General features: G+C 39.3%; 1 protein-coding gene across 1 annotated transcript; it reads left to right on the plus strand.

Annotated features, from left to right (window-relative positions):
* Window positions 1-11,350: 11,350 nt before the first annotated feature.
* LOC306919809 (C3a anaphylatoxin chemotactic receptor) lies at window positions 11,351-12,696 on the plus strand (the record flags this gene model as incomplete). The annotated part of the gene is made up of 2 exons (XM_079496359.1): window positions 11,351-11,500; window positions 11,710-12,696. 2 exons carry the CDS (start codon window positions 11,351-11,353, stop codon window positions 12,649-12,651), a joined length of 1,092 nt encoding a protein of 363 aa, XP_079352485.1. The 3' UTR covers window positions 12,652-12,696.
* Window positions 12,697-13,595: the final 899 nt, after the last annotated feature.

Genomic DNA, 13,595 nt, shown 5'->3' on the forward strand with positions numbered 1-13,595 from the left:
TTAAACCAAAACAAAGGTGTTCTGGGTTTACTTTTAAGCCTATATCATCAGGCTCAGGACTAATTTGGCTCACTTTAATATAAAAGGTACTTTTAAGTTGACAATAAGAACACTGCTCCACTGACACATGCCTCCTCTATTTGAGCGATCACATCAAACATGAGGTGGATGCTGGCAAATACTGCGGCATGGTCATGCTGGACCTCCAAAAGGCTTTTGACACCGTGAACCACTCCATACTGGTTAACAAGCTAAAAGCAATTGGTTTTGATATAGCACATCAGTGAGCTGGATGCAATCCTACCTGGAGGGGTGAGAACAGATGGTGGAGGCGAACGGAACACTGCCCCAGCAAGGCAGATGGCTTCTTTGTTAGAGTGGGTGACAATATTATCACACGAAAAGATGAAATTACCTATACCTAGGTTCCATCCTGGAGGCAAATCTTTCCGGTGATAAAATGGCCAACAAAGTAATCAAAAAAGTCAACCAAAGAACAAGATTCCTACTATGCAGGATCTCCTCACTGCATGGTCAACAAAAACACCCGAAGACCCTAACAGGAGCCCTCGTACAAGGTTTCTTCCACAGCACCTCAAAGGCCCTTAAAACAAGGCTCCAGACTTCCCAAAACAAACTGGTCACTGTGGTCAGGCTACTACTTGACTCCACTCCCTGGACCCTACCCACCTCCTTCAAAACCGCTCTCAAAGGGGCCAGGGCACATATACGGACGGCTGCAATTCGAAACTGGCCCCCGTAAAATCTGAATCCCCCACCACCCCTTTTTACCTCCTCTATGATTTCCTCTTTTTGGATATATAGAAGTGTATATTTGTCTCTAAATGTTATGATGAATTGAATATGGTGGACCCAATTGTAAACAAGTGTAATGCTTTATGGTGTCGTCCACAGTTAACAGTTTTGTATTGAGTTGTGCTTGAAATGTACTGTAATTCTCCAAAATGTTAATAAATACTTCAATCAATCAATCAAACCCCAATACCTTTGCACATGGACTTACAGGTTATGTGAAAAGTTTATTCTTTTTCGTATACTTTCAATCATCTATGTAATTTATTCAAATATAAAGTGTTCTACAGTAAGTAATCGTCCAGATACGTCATCATAGCCACACTAGTCTAGGCCAGGGCATATCTCTAGACCAGGGGTTCTCAACGTTTTTGGCTGGGGACCCCCGGAAATGCTTTGGCCATGTCTCGCGAGCCCCCCCCACCCCTCCCCAACACCAATACAAACTGACTGCAAAAATAACCTTAATAATAGAGAAAATATATCATAAATGAATACTGAAACCAGATATAATCATTAAGGAAAGTGTATGCATGCACCACGTACTATGTAAACTCTTAATCTCCATTTTCCAGCCATTCAGTTGCAAAAGAAAAAAAACAGAAAAAATTAGTCAAATAAAACCAAGTTGGTTATAGTGCCACTGATTCAATGATGTCTTTTACTTATCCTTACCTTTATTCCCTATGATATCTCTGGGTTTTACTGTAGCACCTACAAGAGAATATCTGGTGACAAGATGCTATATGCCTCTGAAAAGTGTTTCAATTCTAGTGAATATTACTATCTATGCTTAAATTAATGTAGTATTCGTTTCATTACATGTTATGAAGTGTAGAATGAACTTATACACAAAGTTCGCATCACAGATATGAAGCATTGCATCAACCAACTGGAATTTATTTCTGTTTATACAGTAGATGCATCACAGACACAGGCACCTATAGATATCACCCCTTCATGTAATCATATGTTTTTACCCGTATACTTCTTGAAATTGGGAAACTGTGGATATCAACAAAGAAAGGGTCAGTACAAGTCTCAGTTACATTACCATTGTATATACATTCAAAATCTACAAAGTCCTTTGGGAACATGGAACTCATTTTACTGTGTGTGAAGGTCTCCCTTCCACTGAGAATACAGAGTTCTGTACTTATTGATAATAGGCCTATTACTGGTGCCCATTTAATGTTGAAAATATCAGTCCTAATTTCCAGGTTGGCTGCCATGCTTTCAATCATTTACATATGCTTTTTAATCTCTCCCTCCATTGTTCGACAGTTAGTTATACATTTCTACAAGGCAAATATAATCATCTTTGCGATCAACAGCAACACTGTGCTCACATTTACAGGTGCTCACATTTGTTAACGAATACAAAATAATATTGGCATCAAAATTACCCTCCTATATTGATATAAATTACTTGTGGTTTTCCATGGATGCAATTCAAAGTTGCCATTTGTTTATTTCAGTGTTAACAAAAACCTAATCAAGAAAGAATTGAAATTGCAGTTGATTATTTTTTCCAGTTGCGTTGTTCTGTAGGCTGTAGCTGTAGCTGTGTGTCTCCCAGAGTGAGGATAATGCTAACATGTTAGGTGTCTGTCAGAGAATAACCCCTATCACGATTAGCATTAACCTCAATGTGGGAGTAGATGCAATGGTTTATTCAGCACTCACCCATTCACTTTAGTGCTGGGCATTTCCATTGCTGAGGAAACATACAGTATAGGTAAAATGTCAGGTTACTAAAAAGGCCTGTAGGAGGTGACAACATCACAGTTGGTTGTTCCAAAGGTCATGCAATGCATGGCTTTCTAATATCCAATACACCAAATTAACATTTTTATAAACTCAGGATGATCTAGGCAAGTTAATATAACCACATATTAACGTATTTTAGATGGAAAAAAGGATCAGAGACAACTTTCTTTGTGTCAAATGGGCTTTCTCAGAGGACCAATTATGATGTAGATTTACCACACAGCTTAATTTATAATAGGCCTCTTAAGGGCAAAATTTAAACAGCATTGTGTTTCCTTCAAATAAATCACACAACAAAATGATCAACACATGTGTTGTGTATCCATTTCCTGTTCCATTCTGAAGCTACAGACAGAATGTATTTGAGAAAACATAGCGGTAAGTAACAGCGAAAATGATGTGTTGCAGGGAAAATCACAATAATCCCAAAACACAAGGTGATGGGTAAATTACACTATCTACTCAGAAAGGTTATCATATTTACAGGCTGCTATATGACCACTCAATCGAATCAACCATACAATTTACAGCTGTAAAAAGCAGAATAATCATGAAAGAACCGTGAAAGGTGTTAAAGACTATGATTTACAATCAAGAAACAATACATCTCTGGATTTAGTTGTCCGTGTGTGTTAAAAATTGAAATAGTTATGTGTGCCACGCACCTGCCTCAAGAACACTTCCTCTTTCGATGACTTTCAGCATGTGGCTGTGACACCACTCTCCTCTCTTTTCTGTTCACTTTGCTTCTTGGTCTTTCCTCCGCCCTCTCTGAGTACGTCTCCCCACAAGTACTATAAGCTCAATGTTGCTCAACGTGTCTTTTATACGGTATATTCGTATGAGTCATATAAAATCCCCTTCTAACAGAATGAGTGTTAAACCAAAAACGAAATCACGCAATCAATGTAATCTATTCATCCATGTTGTTAATGCAATTTACAAGAAAGAAAATATAGAAACTTATTTATTTCAAAGGTGATGGTGGCAAGGGTGAAGATTATTTGAGATACAATCAAGTTAGGTTAGATTTCCAAATCAAACATGTGACATAAAGTGACGACTGCTGTGATGATTTAAATCCGCTTCAATGAAAGCAGTTTTGTGCTAAAGTAATATTTTTAACATTAATATAAATGTATTATACGTATTTACCAGCTCAGTGGCCTTGTGGTGATTGTCCGCCCTGAGATTGGGAGGTTGGAGTTCAATGCAATCCCTTTCATCCCTGCATGGCACTCAGCATCAAGGGTTGGATTGGGTCAATTCCTGTGACATATTAGCATCATGTCCAGGGGATGTACTGTATATCAAGCCGTCTCACGCTACAGAAACAGGAGGAGACCTATATGGGCTGCATGTCTTGTATTTCCCCCCAAAAAGACGGTCAGTGACCTTGACCTTTGACCTTTGACAATAGTTTTCTAATCAGTTCATCCTTGAATGGACTTAATTTGTGCCAAATGTAATGAAGGAGGAAAGGAGAGAAGGAAGAAAGGAAGGCAGGCAGGCAGGCAACAACCTGGAAACATAATGCTGAACAAACTGAACACATGAACCTTTGATATCTACATTTTATATTCTATAGTACATGCTATGAAATCCAAATGTGGTAGTATATTTTTCCAATCTCATTTCTATCATGAAGCTTCCTCCATGTGTTAATTTAGGTTTAGGATGGTTTACATATCTATCAACAACCAACATGATAAACGAATCATAGGGCGTATGCATATTTATGGTTTTGATCAGGTAGGAGAGCTGTGACTAATCGCAGTGAAGGTATGAAATAAATCTGCTTTCTGTTTCTGGCAGTTGGAGGTGTGACAACTCAAATCAACGACCCTTCACACTAAATGACTGATCACTGTTGCTGTTGTTTTGAACTGACCCAGAATCTACTAGGTTTTTTGTGGTAACCTAGTAACCCAATAAGAAAGAAATACCGGTAGCCATATTTTCTGAGAAGATGAATGGTGCCTCCCCATCCCCATCACACCAGTCATCATATCTCTGCTGTCGGGACTCGGGAAGAAACATGCACCTACATTTTTCAGGAGATGAAAAATATATAATTTTTTCAGAAAATGAAGAAAACCTTATATTTTTAAAAACAATGCAATACTGGCTCATCAAAGTTGGTATTGAGACTATAGTGTCAATTACTTGCATGAGAGAGGGAAAGGTGGTGGAGTTAGGTGCTTTAGCTGCAGCATTTGATTGATTGATTGAAATATTTATTAACAGTTTGCAGAATTACAGTACATTTCAAGCACAAACTCAATACAAAGACTGTTAACTGTGAGTGGACGACCCAATTAAGCATTACACTTGTTTGAAATGAAATGAAATGATTACTATATTTACCCAGGGTATCTGGGCTAAGCTCAAGAACTTGTTTCCAGCCAGGCCCTGCTCATAGAACATTTCATCGTAGTGGTTCAATGCCTTGTTCAAGGGCACTTCAGCGGTGGTAATTTTAACGTGTCGGACCGCTGATTCGAACTGGCGACCTTCCGGTATCAAGACCGCTCCGCAATCCGTTCGGCCACCGCTGCCACTAGAGGGTCCACCATGTTCAATTCATCAAAACATTTAGAGACGTACAAATAGACACTTCTATATAGTCAAAGAACAGAACAGGAATTCATCATAGAGGTAAAAAGGGAAAAGAGAATATACAGTGAGGGGGAAAAAGGGGGGGGGGGGGGGGGAGGCGGGGCGGTGGATGATTCAGATTTTTACGGGGGCCAGTTTCGAATTGCAGCCGTCCGTAGGTGCCCTTTGAGAGCGGTTTTGAAGGAGTCAAGGGATTCGCATGTCTTAATGTTGGTAGGGCGTTCCACATTTTGGTGGCATAGGGAGCGAAAATAATGTAGTCCCTTGTTTGTGCCGAATCTGGGTTGTACATGGTTCGTTGCACTCCCTCTGGTGTTGTGGGTGTGGACTTCGTTAACATTAAGGAAGTATCTAGATAGGTACATGGGTATCTTGGTGGAGTATCGAATCTTGTGGACCAGACCCATTGCAAGATGCTGTACTCTGTCGTCGACCCTAAGCCATTCCAGTCTGTCAAAGTGGGCAGGGGTGAGGTGGGTACGGGGGGTGAAGCCAAGTAGGAGCCTGACCAGTTTGTTTTGGGAAGTCTGGAGCCTAGTTTTAAGGGCCTTTGAGGTGCTGTGGTACCAGGAGGTGCATGCAGTCAAAGAAGCCTTGTACGAGGGCTCCTGTTAAGGTCTTCAAGGTGTTTTTGTTGACCAGTGAGGAGATCCTGTAAAGGAATCTTGTTCTTTGGTTGACTTTTTTGATTACGTTGGTGGCCATTTTATCACCGGAAAGATTAGCCTCCAGGATGGAACCTAGGTAGGTAATTTCATCTTTACGTGTGATAACATTGTCACCCACTCTAACCAAGAAGCCATTTGCCTTGCTGAGATTACTATTAGATCCAAAGAGAATGGATTCAGTTTTTCCCAGGTGTAAAGATAGTTGTTATCAGCGAGCCAGGTGCAGATTCTACCGAGTTCAGAGCTGAGGACATTTTCAACCTGCAGTTTGTTCCTGTCCGAGACCAGCAGTGCCGAGTCATCTGCGAACAGGAACAAGTTGCAGTCACAAGCTGAAGTCATGTTGTTTACATATATTAGGAACGGTAGAGGCCCTAGTATGCTTCCTTGTGGAACGCCACAGCTCACTGGGAGGGGGGGGGGGGACAGTGTTCCGTTCACTTCCACCATCTGTTCTCTCCCCTCCAGGTAGGATTGCATCCAGCTCACTGATGTGCTATCGAAACCAATTGCTTTTAGCTTGTTAACCAGTCAGGTCCAGCATGACCATGCCGCAGTATTTGCCAGCATCCACCTCTTGTTTGATGTGGTCGCTCAAATAGAGAAGGCATGTGTCAGTGACAGTTTGAGGGTCCAATGGACTCGAGGTAAGAGGTTTTGCAGCACTTTTATTTATTATTATTATTTTAACCAGCACAGACATAAAGGGTGTAAAAGAAATCTAAAACCTCAAAAATGGAGTTAGGTGGTTTTCTTCCGATATAGCGACGAGCTTTGACAATAGAACTCAGGCATAATGAATAAATCAAGGGAGAACCAAACTGTGAATGAGTTGCGTCAAGTCAAATAATGCAACCAACCATTTCATTGTCATCTCTAGGGACAAAAACATTCATATTCCAGTAAATGTTTTAAAAAGGAGAAGCTGGAAAGAAGAGACTGATTATACAGTAGGGGGAAAGACTGAAAGACTGACAGAAGGCGGGGGAAGGCACAGTGACATACTACAAAGCCATGGTGGGGAGCCCCCCCATCTACTGGAAATTTTGAGGGAGTATTAAATGTCTCATCCATCGCTGACTCCTTCTGTTTGTCTCAAACATATGGTACAGTAGCCTATATTAAAAAAACTATACTATGAGGTTTTGAATTTGAATTAGGGGTTCAGAATATAATTATGACATTGTGTGTGACCAAATACTAGGCAAGACTGGAAATACTTTTTATCTGTGTATGTTCTTATTCATCTTTCAATAAAGACAAAAGGCTTTACTGAGCATCCTGTCCACGCTCACAAAAACAAATTACAGTCTTATAAAAGGGTCCACATTTGGCCTGGAGTAAGTGGCAGATTGGTTCAAAACATACAAATTCATGTGTTTTACCACTTACCGGTACATAGCAAATTAAAAAAATAGGAAGCAAAATCATTAGGAAGTCAGTGATTTCAATCACCTTTTACTCAGCTCTGTCATGGGAACTTCTGTCTGAAACAATTTGTTTGTATTTGTGTTTTAATTTAATTGTGTTTTAAATAATTTCTCTTGCGAAATAGTTTGATCTCAATGGGACTTTCCTGGTTAAATATATATATTTTTTTTAAACATACCCAAGTAAAGTATAGTTTCTTTCTCTCTCTCTCTGTCACACCTTTCACTGTCTGATGTGTTTCCACGTGGGCTCATTGAGTTAGACTTTCCTGTCACATGTGGGATGTGCAAGAGAGCAGAGAGAGAGAGACATGATATTATCACATAGCATTTCCAGCTTTCTATGGCATCATAACGTGTTATTGGTGAACAACAGTTGCAGTACCACAGGGACATTTTCAGAGATGAAAGCTGTGGCTTACTTTTACTCCACTGCATAGTCCCCCCCCCCCAGTTTAAAGCTGAGACGCTGAAAGGTGTTTGAACCTGTGACTGTACGTATAGTACAAATTACATAGTATACGTTGGCATACCCATGTACAAATAAATACACAGCAGTGACATTACAAAGAAAACAATAGAAAAACTGTATATTGAATCACTAAAATTAGCAATGCATTTAAGGAGATGTGGAATTTAGAGGTGGAATTAGCAAGACTAGGTTTTGTTTTACAGTTAGTGGAAAATACTTACTTTCTTTCTGTTCAAGTCTACATTACCTTTCTCTGGAACTACAGTAAATAATGCTAATTATAAGTTAAAGAGACTTAACAATTTAAGAGATGTATGATGCTTATTGTACTGATTGCCTGTTAATTATAAAACATATTAATATAAAGAAGAATTAAAGAATTTTAAAGAATGTTTACTTCTAACTACTTCTAATAACATTCATTATTTTACCACAAGCCGAAATTACACAAGGCTGCAGACCTCTGTCATCTAAATTATAATACTTCCATGAATTAAGTATTGAACCCAGCATAATGAATTAAATTAGTCATTTTAAGAGATTGTATCCAAAAACAATACACAAATACTTTAATCATTGCAGATATACAGATAACTTAAGTTATTTTTCTATTATTGCTATATATATATATATATATATATATATATATATATATATATATATATAATGCACCATCATTAAAACATTTTTTTTACCATCAATGATTTTATATATACTTTTTGAAAGGCAACTGTTTTTCACCTTATTTTTCACCTCAACCGAACTATACAAATTATTAACTAGAACTCACTTGATTGTGAAAACAAAAATAAGTCCACAAAGTCCTATATTATAGCTTACTTGGTTAGAAAAGAGCATTGTTTGAATTTGTATTCACAGTTTATTAATAGGATTAAAATAATGTATCCAGGCCTGGGCCGTGGCTCAGCGGTCCAGGCACCTTAGCCGGTAGTCCAAGTCAATGGATGCAATAGCTATCCAATCAAAAGAGTTCTCTTTCCTGATTGGATAAAAATGGAATCCCAACCTGAAAATGTATTTTCTATTTATGAAAGACCTGGAGAGATGGGGAGTGTTGTTATTGAACAAAGACTAGCAATTATTACTATCAAAATAGCTTTGAGCTTTTAACAAAAATATATTAGGTTACACCAGCTTTGATATTTCTAACACTTTCTTTAAGTAGATATATGTAACATGTAGGACTATGAAACATTATGCCATGTTTGCAAGTTTACATTTTTTTTATTTTTTTTAAAATAAAGTCAAACTTTATTTTACCCAGATGGTGAAACATTTTTAAAAAACATTTTTAAAAAACACCAATTGAGGGGATATAGATAGCAAGGCCCCGCACACATTAGGACATTCTAATGCGTGAGGGGCGATGTGTCCATTACCGTTTCCATTTATGTTTTACATAATTGTTTATGCTACAATTTCACAAGAAGACCAGTATCGCCATCTACTGGTAGTAATCAACACTCAAATGAGAGTCAAGTGTTGAATAGCAAAAATAACAAGAGAAAGTGCCCCTCGGGGCACAGGTCTCCACCAGGCCAGGTCAGGTTGTGGCCTCCTGGTGGCGCTATAATAGGCCAATGTGAAAAGGGTGCCATTTGTTCTTACACCATTGATGGCAATTGGATGATTTGAAGCATTTTGTTCCAAAAATGTGTTTTTCAAAACTCCACCTGTTGGTGGCGCTATAACAGGCCAATGTAAAAAGGGTGGGACATATTCCTCAGCCTAGTAGGAAAGTCTGTGAAAGATTTCACGTAAATTGCACACTGCGTTCATGATTTGAGGCTTGTTGTTCAAAACGGGCCAATCGTGCAAACTTTGAAAGCCAATGTTAGCCAATTAGGATGGAATCTGAAATATCGGACAGATAGTGTGTAACGATTTGCGAGATTTTTGGACAGAATATCCAAAAATATGTTTTTCAAAAGTCGGCCTCCTGGTGGCGCTATAACAGGCCGTTCTGGAAAGTTTGTGGCAGAGGTTCATCGTTGGCATCCAGGGAGTGTGTGCAAAATTTGGCATCGACCAGGTTAACGGTGCCAGAGATTAGCTGGTAACAGACGGACAGACGGACGGACGGACGGACACATACACGGACGGAGTGCAAAACATACTCTCTCCCCATGCCTTTGGCCTGGTGGAGACTTGACCTCTCAGTCATGCAAGTGTTTTAAGTGGATAAACATAGTAGAAAATGGAAACGGTGAAAGGACGAAGTGGTGTGCTCAAAGACTTATCTTTATTATACATAGAGAAGAGCAGTTGCTGTTGAAGAAAGTATTAAAGATCATTAGAGACAAACTACAGGTTCTTGCTCAGAACAGGACAAAAATACTATAATAAAAATACTTTTATTCTGACATGGCTAGTTATGGAAATAAAGAAAGCTAAAAAAGTGAACCTTGGAGGCTCAATTATGACAGTACCCATGTGTGTTTGTGCTGGTTGCATATGTTGCAATAAAAGCTTTTCTGGAAACAGTGAGAGGGGGAGAGAGAGAGAGAGAGAGAGAGAGAGAGAGAGAGCTTACTCCTCCCCGTGTTCTCTCTCTAGTTCACCGCTGTACAGGATCACAGGGCAGAGGTAAGCAGCAACATGTTTTCACATCTAATAATCTATAAAGTAGCATACAGTATTAATGCTGACATAAGCGTGATCTTAAATAACCTACCTTCCGCTAAACAAGATCAGGGATTTATGCTAGTTCAATAAAAAGCTATCGTATAGAGATGATTAAAGGTGTGTTTCGAAATAAAGGTGTGCTTGGGTGTGTACGTTCCTCGAGTGCCATTCAGCTCCGTGTGAGCATGTAGTAAGAGCAAGCATGGTGCCAGGTATGGAGCACTGTGATGGGGAACGCTGTGGTGGCAGAGTGGCTGAGTAATCTCAGTAATCTCCAGAAATACCACAAACGGTTATAAAACGTGATAAGATTGGTTATATAGCAGGACAATGCTACAAACAGCAGGCACAGACGTATCTCAAACTCAATTATCATAAAAGGAACTAGGGATGCACTGAAAAGGGAAATTCTTGGCCGAAACTGAATACCGAATATAGGAAACAGTTGGCCGAATACCGAATATCCGAATATGATTAATATTATATATCTTTTTTCCTACCATTTCTGTCATGGCCGTACCTTAAAGCTACCTGATTTATGGCAAAGGAAATGGTTATGGCAAAACTTAACTTAAATAATAATTACTATTATGGGTCCATAAAACATTTATTCAGCTCTTTTGAATGCATTAATTGGATACACTATTCGGTGATATATTTTCTGCCTATTCGGGCCGAAACCGAATAGGCCGTAAATGCATTTTTAGCCATTTTCTGCCGAATATTTTCTGTGGCCTAATATTCGGTGCATCACTAAAAGGAACTATATTATTTTTGAGCGGAAGTGTGAGTGGAAGGAAGTGATTGGAGTGGAAGAAAGTGTCTTAATGATCTTTAAAAGTTGCGTAACATCAGCATGAACTGTCAAAGCTATCGTAAAGAAAGTCACCTTTCTTTTCCCTCAGCTTCTGCTATTATAGACATCTAAGGAAATGGCTGTTGAGCATGCTGTGACCTTAGAGTATATATACTCTAAGGCTGTGACCTACAACGTGTCCATTGCCAGTAACTCCAGCAGCTCTGTGCCTTGGAAGGAGGCAGTCAAAGGAGTCCAAATAGCAGTAACTATTCTCATCTTTCTGGTAAGATATCATTGGCTTTGTCTACTTTAAGATTACTTGATCTGAAACAAGTCAAATGTTATGTGTGATCTATATAAAATCTGAAGACTTTGATTAAGTGTAAAAAAAAAATATATATATATAACACTTAATCAAATTCTTCAGATTAAACTGAATTGCATCAACTAAGAATTAACTTTAACAACTGACATCTCTCTTGGTTCCTTTAGGTGGGTGTGCCTCTAAATGGGCTGGTTGTTTGGGCGCTAGGCTGTCATTCTGGAGGCCGCCTGGCACGTCGAGGCAGCAGTCAAGAAAACCGTTCAGCCAACAACTTCCGTGTATATGTGTTGAATCTTTCAGTGGCTGACCTGTTGCTGCTTCTGCGTATACCACTCATGCTAGGTTACCTTACCAACAACTACAGTTGGCCATTTGGAATTGCCTTCTGTCGCCTCACTATGTTTCTCAGAGTCATCGGTTTGTATGCATCAGCATTCCTGCTCTGTGCCGTCGCTCTTGAACGGTGCATGTGTCTACTGAGACCTGTCTGGTCCCGATTACGGCGTCCTTTCTGGGCAGTCCCTCTCACCTGTGGCTTGCTGTGGGTGGTAGCCACAGCACTGGCTGCTCCATACCTCCACTTTGCCGTCCTAGAACCCATACCTGTATATGGAAACTTGCAGTGCTACGAGAGTGAGAGTGAGAAACCCATCAAGGGATTGTTCGTGATAGAGACTATAGCAGGGTTCATGCTCCCCTTGGTTGTGTTCTTGGGAAGCAACACGGCCATCTTGCTGGCAGTGAGGCAAGCAGGGGCCCCCAAGTCGCCCACCTCCTCTCCCTACACTACCCGCCGCATGGTCAGACTGTACCAGGTGATGTTTTTAACCATGCTTCTCTTCATCACCTTCTGGGTACCTTATTTTGTGTGCCGTTTCCTCATTGCCTTGACTGCTGAGAAAGGTGAACTGAAAACATGCAAATACATCTCTCTGTACCTGGTGTACATCAAGAGTGCTCTTAACCCTTTGCTGTATGTATTTGCTGCCCGGGGCTTGGGCCGTACTGTCCGAGCATCACTTGTCTCCACCATTGCGAAGGTTTTCAATGAAGATTCGGCAGAGTCATTACGAAGGAAGTCGCTGAAGGCTAGCATCTCGCACTCATGATGAGGCCGAGCCACCAGGCACCCCTATATACTGTACATCTGACTTGGAGATATGATAAAGAATGTCTGTCTGTCTGTCTCATTGCCCAGGCCGTGGCTCTGTCTTGCGACATTATGTGACAGTGACAACTGCAGGAGTTTTTTTTTTAAAAGTGTTTATTTTCTATAAATCAAATGATTGGCTTCCATGAATTCAAGGAATACATTTAAGCCCTGTGTTAATTGTGCATAGCTGAGTGGATGGGGTACGCAATATATAATTTATAATAATAATATTAAATATTTAATTGTTAGGAAGTGACCAATATCTTATGAAAATCTTCTTGGCTGCAGGGAAAAAAGCCATTACTCAAAAATGGCTACATATTGCCAACTTGAGATTGAAGAGTCATTTAAAATCCAATGGGGAAAATGGTTAGATTACACTTCTGTACAACAATAGGGCTAAGAACCAGAATGTTTTTCACAAATGTATACTGATTGACTACAATTGATATGATGCTTAAATCCTTGACTTAAATATCCACGATGCATAGACACTTAACATGTTTAAGAAAAAGTACCATAGATGGGATGATAGTATCTATATTCTTTTTGTACGGTACTTAAATATCTATGTTTATACGATGCATAGACACTTAACATGTTTAAGAAAAAGTACCATAGATGGGATGATAGTATCTATATTCTTTTTGTACGGTACTTTATTGTCCAATATTTCTTCCATCATGTATGTATGTATGTATGTAGGCCTATGTAGCTTCTTTTCCATTATTATCCTGTCTGTGTGATTTCCAGCTATTATAGCATTAACCTTCTATTGTATTTCCTGATTCAAAAGATGATGTTTGGCAGCATATACTGTGATGTTCATTTGTTTGTCTTATTGTTTTCTGTACATTGTCTTTGTTTATTATTATTTTGGTTCATGAAAATGAATAAAAT

Source organism: Electrona antarctica (assembly GCF_951216825.1).
Source record: "Electrona antarctica genome assembly, chromosome: 3".
Classification (NCBI taxonomy): Eukaryota; Metazoa; Chordata; class Actinopteri; order Myctophiformes; family Myctophidae; genus Electrona; species Electrona antarctica.